At 47.4% G+C, this 15,021-nt stretch overlaps 1 protein-coding gene across 4 annotated transcripts in view; it reads right to left on the reverse strand.

Moving 5' to 3' along the window:
• Nucleotides 1–14,646, reverse strand: part of DPF3 (double PHD fingers 3) — a 277,364-nt gene extending 262,718 nt beyond the window's left edge. For all 4 annotated transcript variants that reach the window (XR_011258342.1, XR_011258341.1, XM_069596945.1 and 1 more), the window contains exon 1: nt 13,987–14,646. Coding sequence is in view for 2 of the 4 variants with exons in the window: in XM_069596945.1 (XP_069453046.1) it covers nt 13,987–14,018 (32 nt within the window). In the remaining 2 variants the exon portion in view is untranslated. The remainder of the gene's footprint in view (nt 1–13,986) is intronic.
• Nucleotides 14,647–15,021: the final 375 nt, after the last annotated feature.

A 15,021-nucleotide genomic window follows, 5' to 3' on the forward strand; every position in this document is an offset into this window, starting at 1 on the left:
AGAAAAGACCCTGATGCTGGGAAAGATTGAAGGCAGGAGGAGAAGGGGATTACAGAGGATGAGATGGTTGGATAGCATCACCAACTCAATGGACATGAGTTTGAGCAAACTCCAGGAGATGGAAGGACAGGGAAGCCTGGCGTGTTGCAGTCCACGGGGCCTCAAAGAGTCAGACACAACTGAGTGACTGAGCAACTGAGCGACAACAACATGATCACCAGGCCGTTTATTGTTTGTTTCATTGTCAGATAAATTTACCTGCATTGAATATGTTTGGGATAGAGTCATAGGCAAAATTGTATCTACATAGGCATGATTAAAGTACAGGAAAATTTCTTGAAGAATATATACCTGAAAACAGCGATTGGGCCACAGTCACCTCCAAAGCTCAAGAAGGCAGGCAATAGGCTCTCACGGGACCCCAACTTTGGGTCAAACCACTGTAGTACTAGCAGCTCCTGCTCTCTTACATCTTAAAAACCCATAAAAATCCTCAGGTATAAATAAGGGTAAAGGAAATCTCATACACAGCTGAGCACAAAGTAGGCACTTAATAAAAATACGGTTAATTTATCAGTGGCTACTCGCAAGCTCCAGGTTAGTTAATCCCTGAAAGAAGGCAGAGTAAAAAGACTTGCCTTTAATTCCCAAGACCAAAGGGAAGGAAAGCCAAGGTTTTTAGATCCACAAGGATGAAGTGGTGAAAAAACAAGGGGCTAGAATAAATGACGCCGACAGCCATCACAGCCTCACATGCCACGTGCAAGCAAGGTAAGCTTGTGCCTGTCTTCCAACTCCTGAACTTGAAGAATTTGGGGAGAGTAATTCTGCTGCCTCTTCCAAATTCCTGCCAGGGAGAGAATGAGAACCAAGTTGATTTCAAAGAACTGGAAGCAAATTAGGCAGGAAGAGCCTGCTGGTTTCATTTGCTCCGTCATTCCACACACATTTATCAGACACTGGGCTTCCCTGGTGGTGCAGTGGCAAAGAACCCACCTGCCAATGCAGGAGACACAGGAGATGTAAGTTTGATCCCTAGGTCAGGAACATTCCCTGGAATAGGAAATGGAAACCCACTCCAGTATTCTTGCCTGGAGAATCCCATGGACAGAAGACCCTGGTGAGCCACAGACCATGGAGTCGTAAAAGAGTCAGACACGATTTAGTGACTAAAGAACAACAAAGACAATGCTAGATCCTAGGGACAGAAAGGCCCAGGCAGCCACCCTTCAGCCTTCTAGGGCCTTCCATTTTAACTAACCAGCGTTAAGTGTTTCAGTGGCCAGGAGGGAAGTATCCTTGGGGCTATGGGGCCAAGGGCAGGGATGGCCAATTCTACCTGAGGGTAGCAAGGGCTTTGCTGGAGAGGAGGGGACTTGGAAGTGTCTGGAAGATAAGCAGGTAGGTGTTCATCATGTGCAACTGGGGCAGAGTGGGGCTGAGGAGGCACGAGCCACTTGGTGAGACTACAGGAGCGGTGGGAAGGGTTAGGGACTTCTCTGAGCAGGGACACAGAAGCAGCCTTTCAGGATAACAAGCTCCCCCACATCTCTCAATCTAAGGTTCTTAACCTGGAGCCAATGGACTCTAGGGCATACACTGAAGGGCTCCTCAACATCTGTGAGCTCATAAAATCAGATGCAGATATGCATTTTTTCTGGGGAGATGATCCAGAACTTTCACAGGATTCTCTAAAGGGCCTGTGATTGTCAAGGAAAAGTGAAGAAGAAACACTCAATAGGACACTGAGTAGCCTGAATACCAAACTGTGATATAGAAGCCATGGTTTCTGTCTCTGCATCCTGTAGTTAGCTTAGTACCTGACACATCATAAGTTTTCAAAGCTAGCATACCTCAAGGGATAAATACAAGGAGATGGGAAGAAATCACCATTTTCATCACCAGAACAAACACTTTGAGTACAGACACTTGTGTGCCAGTTGGTGGGCTAGGCTTTACAAACCAATACCTCTTTCCAGAAAGGCACATGGAAAAATATCTTCTCAACTTCTTATTTGAAGGATTGTAAAGCCAAGTTCCTAAATGTGAATACAAGTCACCCAGGGCAATTCACTGCAATTCCCCAGATCAGACTCAAACTTTAGCTGGCAGTTGCCTAGCAACGAATAACCCCAAAGACACATCACCAAACCGAGATGTCAAAAGGGTATTCTGTGGACAAGTTGGTTCTGAAAACTAGCCCCCATGCAAGTTTGTCTGCCAGGGCCTTTCTGGGACTGTTGGGGGAAGGGGCAGACTTTGCAGCCAAAAGGAAGCTGGAAGTCAGAGGTGGGAGGGTGTTCAAATGGTGGTGTGTAATACGGGGGTGCAGAAACGGAGAGCCAAGGGTTGAGGGAGCAGGCACTCTCAAACAGAGAAGGCAACTGGTCCCTCTGCAGGCCCTCTTTCAGAGTCTTTGCAGTTGCAGAGCAAATTCCAGCCACATCTAAAGACATGGAAAGTGGCATGAAGACTTGGCTGCAACCACTTCAGTATTCTTACCTTGAGAATCCCATGAACAGTATGAAAAGGCACCTACCTCCAGCCCTGCCCTGAAATCATCATCCTCCAGAGAGTTCCATTAAACTATGTCAGGTTGGAATGGGCAAGATGATACACCTCCAAGCCCTGGAAGCAGTTTTTATCCAACTCTCCAGGGCTCTCACTCCCTCATAGAGGCAGCAAGCATGAAAGAGGCAACGAGATTAGAAAATTTTCACTTTCTAAAATTCAGATTTCCCTCCCCCCCCCCCTTTAATGAGAAGCTCAGAGACTCCTTCAGCTAAGTCAGGTGAGACTGGGATTCCTAAGACAAAAGTTCTCATCCAAACCATGGCAGAAACCAACACTTGGCACCTCTCTCTGGGCGGTGGTAGACAGCTTGGGAAGAGAGGGTGAGTCTTCTTCAGCACCTTTCCTCCTGGAAGGTCTTGGGGGACAGGGGAAAGGGGTACACAAATAGATCAGTCTGGAAGCGATTCAGGAAGAACAAATGCGGAAGTCAAACAACAACAAATAAGGCGGATATAAATCCAGATAAAATATTAAAATCATTAAAGGGCTGCTGCTCCCTGAAGATTGGGAAAAATGAAGAGAGTTAATTAAAAGCAATCTCCATGCACTGCTGAGCCAGCCGGCCCTGATAAATCAACAGCTGGGGCTGCTGTGGAGGGCAGTCAAGGGGCTTCAAGAATGGGGGGGTGGGGGGATGCTGTCCGGGGGAGGGGCACCACTGCCAAGATGGCAGTGACGTGGAATTGAACACAGTGACTTAAGTTTCATATCTTATTAAATATTTTATGACCCCTGAATAAAACTGTTCTTCCGAGGGGGAGAACTTGATCATTTGGATGAACAAAAAGTGAGGAAGAGAGGGATGAAGAGGTATTGTTTGTTTAAGGCATACTTGGGACCTTGATGTCAGCATCTCTGATCTTGCCCCCAGGACAGAGACTTTTGCTTTTTTCTCTCTACCTGATCTGCCCAGGTAGATGCATCTTCTAAAATCTCTCTGAAAAATTCTGGACTATGTTTCTGTGAGGGGCTGAGGGAAGTAGTGCCAAGTCAGAGAAAGGAATGAAGAGGAAGAAGAGATAGAAAAGACCTTCAAAATTCTCATTGCTGACCCAAGCCAGACTTTCAGCAAAAAACTAAAGGTCAGTGGAAACTGTGGGAACTTTCTTTTTTCTTTCTTGCTTTCTCTCTCCCCCTACCCCTTTTCTTTCTCTACTTCCTTCCTTCTCCCTTGTCTCTGCAGTCAGATAAAGTTTCTGTTCTTCATTTTAAACAAAAAAGAGCTCAGAATTTGGGGGGCCAATCTAACCAAAAAAAAAAAAAAAACCCAGCGATTTTAGAGTGTTACAAAAATGGCCCTTCACTATTCTAAAGGAACCCTCCAGTTCTCTCCTGATGGAAGTATAATCAAGAGAAATGATTTGGAGAAAGTAGGGTTTTTTTCCTCCATAGAATTGGGATTGGAAGGGGAGTGTGTGCATGGGGAAACATAAGGAATTATGCATTTGGATATGCATTTTAATTAGGTGGACAGAAGCAGCCGCCTGTTAATTTTTCTTGCTTGTTTCCACTTAGCATTCATCACAGGCAGAACCACCATAGAGCGCTCCCACGATAATAGATGGTTCTGCATTGGCTAAGTCCTCGGGGAAAATAATTAGCAGGAGAGAATATATTCTCTCCACTTCGACTACCCCATCCACCCTGCCCTCCCCCACCTCCAGCACCACATTGCCTCCCCTCCTCCCCCGCCCCCACAAACAACAGTGGCTTCCCTAGCCGCCTAGGGGAACAGTCCACCTCCCAGTTTACAAGCATTTACTTTGTCCTGTCAAAGATCAAGGATCTGGAAGGAGAAACAGACAGACTGGAGGCCTTCCTTGGAGTGGAAGGTCCTAGATACCAAGAGGGAGGCTACTATGCTGCTTAGGACCAAGAGGCAGACTGGCAGGCAGGACTGGCCAGGACAGGATGAAGAAAGTTCCAAAGAGGGTGAGACAGTTCTCACTAAGCTCAACTAGCAGCCCAGCAAAGACAAGTAAAGAGTCCTTAGTTGAGGAGAATGGGAGCAAGGATGATATTTCTCACTTAATTTGCTTTTATAAAGTACAGGAATGCTGTGTTTCTGTAGCAAGCTTGAATCTGAAGCATTTCCAAGGCTGGCAAATAACTCTGTTATTCTGAGATCTGACCCTCACCACCATGCTGCCCACATCTACTCATGTACAAAGAATTAATTCTTGCCACTGACCCCTAACGCCAACATCACATCCTCCTTGCTTACTAGCAGATTTAGACCCCAGCCCCACCTTCTCCCCTTCTCTCTCCCTGGAGTCTTCTTGGTAGAAGGAGCCAGAGACTGCTGGATGACCAGAGCCCAAGTTCCAGGAGAATGCTCCCTCTGCCCGCCAGCTTCTGTTTCCTCTGATTGAGGATGGACTCAGTATGGGGTTGACAATGGAAAATGAAACGAAGGCTTCCCTTGAGCTCCTATTCTCACCTATTTCAAACCCGGAAGATGGGAAAACCCCACTGAGATTCCAGGGCTATTTACACACAGCTGGATGAGTGAAGCTTTGCATTTCCTGAGAAACAATGGTTAGACAGGATGTGGAATGCCAGGATCTTTTCATTAATTTTGGTTTTAATATAATAAAGTGATGTTTGATACTTACGATATTGTTGACTCTCTGAGAAGCGCCCCCCTCCCTCCCCCCAGGTTAGCTACGGGGCGGGGGTGGGGAGCACTTGGCAGCTCTAGTAACACCTCCCATTTGTACTTTACACTTTCTGAAGTGTTTTCACATCCATCGTTTCATTTGGGCCCTTCAAGGGGAGGTAAGCAGGGCTTAGCGCAGGGAAGGGAGGCCAAATGAGATGCATGCCCTTCTCCCCTTACGAAAAGATAGGTCAGATTTACTACCTCCTGACCTTCAAGCTGTCCTGTCATCCCAGGTGTTTCCAGCAGGAACACCTGCTGCCTGATGAGACCTCCACTCTGCCTGGGAAACCTTCGCTCCAGCCCCACCAGGTGACTACTAGTGCTGCAGCCTCTGGGGCCTCCCCATATCCAGACCCTGACCCCAAGGGAGTCCCTGCCCTCAACGAGTTGGGGGTGGGGGGTGGTGACAAGATGAAGGCAATCCTCTGGCTGGGGATAAAAGAAGTGAGTCTCTGAGTTCCTGGGGCATTTATCCTCCACCCCCAAAATAGTGGTAGTCCTAAAGTGGGAGGCAGGTAAAGAGGTTGAATTCTATGATGCCATGAGTATTTTTTTTAAGTTTAGAAGAAAGGAGTTGCCTGTACTATCTAGAAATGTACTCCATGAATCTTAGTGAGTCTAAAAATGAAGGGGGGGTCTAGGCATATACCCCAAAGAACTGAGAGCAGAGATTCAAACAGCTACTTACACACCCATGTTCATAGCAGTACTATTCACAATCGCCACAAGGTGGAAACAACCCCAGGACCCATCCCTGGATGCATGGATAAGCAAAATAAGGCATATATATACAGTGGACTATTACTCAGCCATAAAAAGGAAGGAAGTCCTGACACATGCTGTAACACAGATGAGCATTAAGAACACTATACTAAGTGCAATAAGCCAGTCACGAAAGGACAGATATTGTATGATTCCACTCATATGAGGTGCTTAGAACAGGCAAATTCATACAGACAGAAAGTACAATGGTGGTTACCAGAAACTGGGATGGGGTGGGAGGAGGATGTCCTCATTAAAACAGAGGATGTTATTGTTTAATGGATACAGAGTGTGTTTAGGATGACTTTTTAAATTCTGGAAATGAATACAGAATATTCTGGTAGTTATACAACACTATGAATGTACTTAATGCCAGTGAACTGAACACTTTAAAAAAGGCTAAAATGGTATGTCTACATGTCATACATGCTAAATATACATGTTATGTATTGATACATCTTACCACAAGTACAAAAAAATTTAAGGGACTGCCTCTGTAGGCTGGAGGTCAAGGAGACCATTTTGTTTTTTCTTTCATTTTGCCTAATTCTCACAATTCAGGCTTCTGTGAATGTTCTGATGGTTTTAACAACCCCCTCTTCCTCCTTTAGACATGTAGAAAATTGCCAAGGGAGCTAGCTGTCAACCAAAGGAAAGCCTGATAATAATGCCTCCAGAGGAATCTGGCATGTTCTGGAGGCATATCACTGAATGAGAGGCAGTGAATTCCACTTTAGACACTGCTAATACTCACCTGCGTAAGGCCAGACTCTGTGTCTACTGAACACCTCCATTTCCTCAGCAGCATCACGGGGTGCAACAGAGGAAGCTCACTGAGACATCAGTACAGGCCCACCCACTGCAGTTCACTGAATGGTCGGGCATTTGCAACTGCCCAAATGGAAATGAAATAAGCATTTATTTCCATGTTAACTGGGATGGGTGCCATGTTAGAAGAACAGTAGATTGAAGGAGACTGTAGATAAATGAAATCCAGAGAAGAAAATCTTTTGCTCGGTTCCCTTTCTTCCACCATACATTTACACAAAACAGGAAGAAAAAGATAGATGTTCTCAATAATTCTAGTCTTTTGCACAACCAAAAACATAATCTGAGTGCTTGTAAACAGAAAAAAATAGGCCAATTAATCTTCTCATTTCTCTTTCCCGTCTTCATCCCCTGGTTGGAGTGTTAATGAGGAGAAAAGTGTTCAAAAGGGAGCATCAGAAGAAAAGACCACGTTCTCAATGGGCCACCACCTGGCCCTCAGCCTTGGGCGCTGAGAAGAGAGAGATCAGAGCCCAGTGGCAACAGAAGGTGGCAAGACAGGAACCAGAGAAGATGAAACTACAGGAGAGCCTACCAGTCTTAACTCCCTTTTAGAGCCACACTTAAAAAATGAGGAGGAATTCAAACACTGGTCCCTAACTGTCCTCCTCATCCTTCCTAATCCACCATAGTCAAGAGGCCCCAGTTTTTTACTGGAAAGGAATTTGGCAATCAAGGTGCATCACCCTCACCTTTAAGACAAGGAATATGTGGCTCAGAGAAGTTCTGGGTCTAAGGTCTCATAGCTGGTGAGCAGTAGGGCTGAAAACTGAGCTCAAATCTCCGGGATCCTCTCCCTGAAGCTTTTACTTCTGAAGCTACAAAAGCATAGTCACTGGTGAGAAAGTATAAGAGGGATGGAGTTTGACATAAGGACATAGGGATGACCGGTGAAAGTTTGAGAACTGAAAAACATTTTCTGGTGGAGCTTCCAGTTGAAGTTAATACCACAGCAGATTTTTGAAGTGAATATTCAACAATGAGAAAAACTCACTCATTTCATAGCAACCTAAGATGACGGCAAGCTCTGGACTCGAAGAGGGAGGAGAGGGTGCAAAGGGGGATTAGACACGTATCATCATTGTTCCTTGGACTCAGAACTAAGTCCTGGAGGTGAAGGTCTCAACGTGGGCTATTTGAACCCCATTATTAGGAGCTCCTGCCCCTCCCTGCTTTCAAACACAGCCCCCTAAATCTTAGCCTGCTTTCCTTGTAACCCCCCACCCACTACTACTATTCACAAACACACAACCTAGACATTTCCAGCATAGGTTGCTCCTCTTCTCCCCTCCCCTGACCCAAACACCTCCTAACCACTGCTTTTAAAACTCTGATGCAAATCACAAGCTTCAAAAACCTTCCTTCAGTGACAGTTTTATGATGCTAGCTCCATTCATCCATATGGGTTGACAGACTGTGAAACACTAGTAACCGGACCAATAAGAAAAACAGATTACAAAAACACCACAACACCTCATCTCTCCCCAGTTGCTCACACAACTAAAGAAAACTTTGGAACTTGCAATAGATCATAACATCAGTCTCTCTTGCTGTTAAACAATCATCTTCTCAGAGTTCCAGACCACACAGTAGTTTTATCCACTTACCTATCCCCTCCGCATCCCCTCTCCCCAGGCCACTTCTTTATCTTTTCTTGTTAAATACCTACATGTTTAAAGATTATTTAATGCTAGGGTCATGCTTACATAGGCCCCTGCTGGAAAACCATGGCTGGGCAAAAACTGTTTCAGTGGTTGTGGCATTTCAGGGGCTTGCCACATTGGGCTACATTTGTCTTCTAGTGACTTTCAGAACACTCAGAAACCACAAAAGTTACTTTGCAGAGGTTGGGATAATAGACAGGCCTGAATTCTGATGCTTTTCATGACCCACACCCAGCACCACTACAATCAGGATGGCTGTACTTTCAAAACTGAAACATTAGCCTCAGTTTCCTTTCTTTTTCTGGTGCAAGCTCAAAACAAAGCTTGGTTGACCATGGCATTTTATTTTCTGCACTGATCTGAGCAGATGGCTCTGGAACAGCTTTAGACATTATGGTGTTTCTCAGATGTACCTAAATTTCAGCCACCTGCATGGTTCCAAAAAGACAAAGGAGGATGAGAAGTCTCCAATTAAGGTGCCTCTGAATTCCAGGCCACTTTCTAGAACTAAGCAACTCCCATTCAACTGGAGACCTCTGAATGTCTCCCAGGTGGTCTGCAACCGCAGCAGTTCTCTGTGGCGATGCCTCCATTTGGGTTCTGGCAGAAATTAATAACCTTTATGGGTATCTCATCAAAACCAGACATGCTTCCCACTGAAAAATAATGCGTGCTAATGAAGTTTAGAGAATTTAAGGCTTCCCCCCGCCCTCACCCCAGTGGCAACCAGAAGCAGATGGAGAAGGTGGTTCTTAGGCATCTGTTGGCTTAAAATGTCTGAGGGTCCTTTTTCATAAGGGGCTAAAATAATGTCCATAAAAAGCTGAAAGCTCACAAATCCCAACCCCAGTTTTCCCCATTTAGTACCTACCCAAATCCCCCACCCCAACAGAAAGAGCCAGAAGCAGATTAGAACCAGGAATGTGTCCCCTCTGCGCCATCCTCTCTGATAACCTAAACTGAGTGCCACAGCAAGAGTGAGGTCTGGCTTCTAAGTGGCAACAATTTCACAACTTTCACGGGCACAAAACCACTTTAGATTAGAATACACGGTCTCCAGGTCAGAGAATGAATAAAAAGACGAGATCTGAGGTCCATCTATACACATGACCAGCTGTTTGACCTTGGCTGAGTAAGTATATTTGCTTCTCACAGGGTTGTGTCCTTAATTACAAAACAGAGGTTTGTTTTTTTAAAAAAAAAGCCTCCAACCAAGGGAGTGAAGTGAAGTCGTTCAGTCATGTCCGACTGTTTGCGATCCCATGGACTGTAGTCTACCAGGCTTCTCTGTCCATGGGATTTTCCAGGCAAGAGTACTGGAGTGGGTTGCCATTTCCTTCTCCAGGGGATCTTCCTGACCCAGGGATTGAACCCAGGTCTCCTGCATTGCAGGCAGACACTTTACCCTCTGAAACTCCTTACAAAAATGTTTCAATACAACTACATATCTGGATGTTCACATGTTATAGGTATGACCAGTCTACTGATCTCATTATTTATAAACAAATAGTTACTTGGGATAAATCCTTGTTGGTTTATATGGAATAATTAAATAATAATAACGGTTACTGTTTTCTAAGCAGGCAGTTAGTATAATAGATATATATGTGCATAGTCCAGTCTGGCAGAAGGTGGCAGACATTCCCAGTTAAGTGCATATTGAGTTTTGATAACTCAATAAACGAGTAAGTTGTTTAAAGTGTTGATAGCAGTTTTGGGGGAGGGTGGTTAACGTGAAGTAGAATATCAAATAAGATTAGAATTTATATTAAAGCATTATGTTTGTCAATCAACTATACCCCAACATAAAAATTTTTTTTAATTTTTTTAAGAATATAGCAGAGCAAAAATAAAAAAGGGCACTATGTGCCCTAGGTATGTAGCAATCAACCAGAATATGATAGGTGATGTGGCAGACTTACACATAGACAAATGGATTATCAAATCCATATTTATGTTACCTACATGTATTTACTTCCCTACACGGCCCTTATCTTGCTTGTCCATGTAAGAAATAAGGATGACTCACACATCTAGGCTCAGACAATGTAGCTGCTAAATTAAATAATGTGCAATACCTATTTACACATCATACATGTCCATCGATGCTTTCATATTCTATCTGCCCAGATGTGACTGCTTGGTTGTGGGCCCACCTGCTGCGTTCCCTTTGTGATCTGATCAGTCCAGGCGGCTCCTGTTTCTGCCTCTAACACCCTGTTGGGCAGTAATAAGATGTTAAAGGCGACAACAGACAGAGAAGCCAGGCTGTCAACTTCAGAGAGGAAGGGGCTGAAGGGTACAAGGAGGAGGAATAAGAAAGGGAGTTGAAGGGAGATCAAAGACAGGCAAGAAGAAAGCTGAACTGCTGAGAGAGGAGATGTGACTCCAGGAGCTTGGGGCCCAACAGAAGACCCCAAAGCAATGAGATTCAAACTGTGCCGTCCAATATTATTCAAGCTATTGAATTACTGAATGTTTCACGTGGAAAAAGCTGGTATAATGAAAAATGGTCCCTACGCAGCTTAGGCAGAGCCCTAAAGAGGTGTTGCTCGTTTCTTCCAGAACATTACCTACTGCCACTTTATCCCCCAGTCCTAGAGGAAACCTTTGTGTGACCAGTTTCTATAGGGGGCGTCCTTGGTGTTGGCTTTTTTTTTTCAAGGGAAGGAAGAAAAAGACTCTGAACGCAGACAGAAAATGCTAATGCTGTTCAGCTCCGTTTCATTGTCAGGAGGGACACAGGAGGATAAAACCGTAGCTCTCCAAACCTTTCTCCCTGCTCCCCTCCTCCCAGCACCACCATCCATCCCTTCCGCTTGATGTGCCTCTGCGCTTTGTTCTAATTTATCCCATGCATAATTTATTCACGTGTGTATTGTTTCCTGATCAGCAACTTCTAAAAACAAATGAAACATATAAGATGTTCTATTAAACAAGTTGTTTTTCAAAATAAAGGCAGATGATGTAGGTCTCCCCGTAACGTCGTGCATGCTCCTGTGTTAGGAGTTTTAAAACTGTCTAGGGCGCAGGAGGCTCGGCTGGTTGGTGGTATTGTTTACACCCACTTATCCCCAGGGAAAGGAATCTGGATGCAAAAAATGAGCGGCTAATTATAAATGACCATTCAACTGCCACCTAGAAAAAGCCGACTGGAGTGTCGTGTGTATGCTAGTGTGTGTGTGTGTGTGTGTGTGTGTGTGTGTCGACACGGAATTACAAATACATCACATTGCAACTGTTTCTAATTTACAAAGTACAAGTGTAATAATTCAGAACTAATTCCAATAGCCAGCCCGCGACTCTGTCCCTTTCCGCACTTCTAACCCCACCCCACATATACACCCTCCCAGCAAAACGCATCCTTCAGCGGTCCAAAATAAACAGAAACAAAAAACTGGAGCGGGCAAGAATGAGTACAGAGATATTGCGCCCGCCCGCGCGTAAGCGGGTTCCACGGTAACGAGGGTACCGCTTTCCCAACAGGAAACAAACCTGGCGCACAGGCGAAATAGATTTCTCTAACTTGAGTTTACCAGGAGGCATCAGCCCCGCTATGCGTTTTCGGCTGGAAATGTGAAAACTGCACATCAGCTGTGGGCTCGGTTAAAAACTCACAGCATCAGCGATGTGGCTAGCGAGAGCGACGAAGAGAGGGGATGCCGCGAAGTTACGCCCATTTATTCTGCCATAAAACATTTGCTTTCTTGGGTGAAACACTGTGGCGTTCAAGTGCAGTGTGTCGGAGCTTCCGAGCGAGAACTGAAGCCGGGAGCTGCTCTCTAATCAGCCCCAGCTTCCAACGTCCTCTTAGCAGCGTTCGTGTGTGTGTGCGTGTGTGTGCGTGTGTGTGTGTGTATATATATATGTAAAACTCCAAAATCTGGGACATTCCTACCCTTTTCCCCTATTACCGATAGGAGATAGCTGGTGCAAACACTTCCCATTTTCTCGGCGCTTTCCTTGGCGTTAAGACCCACCCCCACCCCCCACCCCCGCTGCCCTCCTCCCACCCCGCGTGCGAACCTGGCTTTCAACTCCTAGGGGAGCCGCGGGTGCGGACGCGGAGGCGCTGAGTTGAAAGAACCAGAGTGGGCATCAGCCACGCACCGTAGAGAATCCGGCACGAAACGCCCCCCCCCCCCGCCCCCGACACACACACCCGCACCTCCCTCTCTCCTCTCGCCCGCGGCTTCCAGCCCAGCTGCGAAGTCCTAATCCCAGGCGCACAAACCCCCCACCCAGCCACCCACCCACGTCGCGCCGCGATCCGAGGGAGCGCCCCTCTGCCAACATCACTGCCAGTAGCACCCCTGTTAGAGCGATGCTAGTTTTCCAAACCACCCCCGGCTCCGCGATCGCGAGCGGACTTGGCGGCTTAACAGTTCCACCGACTGGAAGGAAGGAAGGAAGGAAGCCAGGATAAAAAGGAGTGGGGGAGGAAGGCGGGCAGGAATTGGCTGTGGGACCCGGGGCTGGCCCCTGCGTGTCCTCGCCCAGCCCGCCCCCCTCCGTCCCGGATCTGGGCGTCCGCTCAAAGTCTCCCGGCGGCGGCCAGAGGCACCTGCCCCTCGCTCTGGCCGTGAGCAGACGCTGCCGGCTCGGGCGGCGAGCTCCCCAGTAAGCTGCCTCTCGCTCGCCTTGGCTATTTACCCGCAGGAGCCGATAACACCATTTATGAGACCTGCAGCTCTTCCCTGTCTCCAAATCAACCCCAAGTTAACCCGAGTCGTTCATTTACTACAGCCCATTCCCGGACAAACACACCCGTAGACACACCGGCGACCGCCCGAAGCGCCGTCACGTTCCCGGGGGCTGCCCCGGCAGGAAAGCCCCGGGCAACCACCTGGGCCCCAGGGCTCCCGGGACCCGCTGCTCCTCCCCTGCGGTGCTCCCAACTCCGGAAGGTTTGCACAAACTCCCCGCAAGCGATCGGAAGGCAGAGAGCGCCCTGCAAACTCCAGAGCTGCCGCGGTCCGGTCGCCCCGGAGGACCTAGCAGCCGGGCGGGGGGCCGCGGGCTCCGGAGGCGCGGGGCTCAGCCAAGTGCGCCCAAGGCGGCCCCAGAGTCCAGCGCTAGCCCCCAGCAGGGCCGGCCCCGCCACCCCCGCGCCGCGCCGCGCTCCCCGCCCCGCGAAGCCGGGGAGACTCAGGGGACCGTGCTGTCCCCGAGCTGCCCACGATCCCCTAGCTGTAGAGCTCGCGAGCGCCTGGCTCCCCTACCGACAACCCCTCTCTTCTCGGTCCGCCAATTTAAAAGAACACAAATGTAACAATTTTCTCCTTGTTAATTGCATCTCCTGACATTTCTGCGCGCTGGGGTTTAGAAAAAAAAAAAAAAAGATGAAGAAGTAAGAGCTGAAAGAAAAGAGAGAAGCCCCGCCACGGCTGTAGGTGCCTGTAAGCGCTGTGCATTGGCAGCGCTCCGCACGCAGAAGGCGCCTTTTTTTTCATATTGAAACCACGCGGAATATGTACATTTTTTAGTCTTACTTACGCTTTCAGGGGGTTGTGAATGACAGTCGCCATTTTGCTACAATGTAACAGAATATTGTCTGTCTCAGAGTTCTAAAGGTTCGCTCAGGGGAAGCGGAGAGCCAATCAGAGTACGGGATACCGGCCCGCCGGCCAATCGGCGCGGCTGGTCGCCAGGTGGGTGGAGCCTGCACGGTGGTAGTTATTAGGGGAGCTGTCAAAGCCCAGAGGTCACTCCCTTTTGTAGAGCCCGAGAGCAAGCAGGTCTTAAAGGGGCAGTACCGCGCGAGCAGCTCCTTTTCGGATTGGGGAAAGTGGAGACGCACGGAGAAGTATCTTAGTTTGACTTGAATCCCTACTTTCTAAATAACTGCAGAGAGGTGCGCTCCTGGACGAAAATATTTAAGTACTGGATAGAAACATTTAAGTATTGCCAACAAACCGCTGAACTCCATTCATTAGCTTTTGGCTTTGCTGTTACGTTCCTAAATCCCCCAAACGGCAAATCCCCTTGTTCCCATGCAAAAGTTGAAAGGCTGCCGTTTCGTCTAACACGTGTCCTGTCGTTTGCTAATCCTCTGAGTCTTGCAGCTGTTTTATATTCTCCTTCCCTAAGTGTTGTCTTTATCTCGGGCACCTTCCCTTCTTGGCTTCTTGAAATGCCGCCGCCGTTCCTGGAGACTCCAGGACAGCAGCTCCCCTCCCCCTGGAATGTCTTGATGTCAAGCTCGCTCCCTGGGCTTTCGTTACGTAATGCGAGGTGGTCACTCTGACGGATCCCGACTACCCCCTCTTCTCTTCTCACACACACCAGAAACTTCTGAAATGGTCAGATTCCAGCTGACTTGGGAGCTAACTGGGCCCTGGCACCTTGACCTTTAGGCTTAGGGAAGAGGAGATTTAAAGGAACTTTGCAAACTTTGTGCTCCCAGGAAAGCGAGTAACCAGCCAAAAGTTGTGGAACCTAGGCTGGATGTTGCCAGGGTCTCTTTCGGGGAGTAGCACACCCGATTCTGGAGTCACCTTAAGCTGATTAGATAGAAGGTGAAAAGACTTT

The sequence above is a fragment of the Ovis canadensis genome, chromosome 7 (genome assembly GCF_042477335.2).
Source record: "Ovis canadensis isolate MfBH-ARS-UI-01 breed Bighorn chromosome 7, ARS-UI_OviCan_v2, whole genome shotgun sequence".
Classification (NCBI taxonomy): domain Eukaryota; kingdom Metazoa; phylum Chordata; class Mammalia; order Artiodactyla; family Bovidae; genus Ovis; species Ovis canadensis.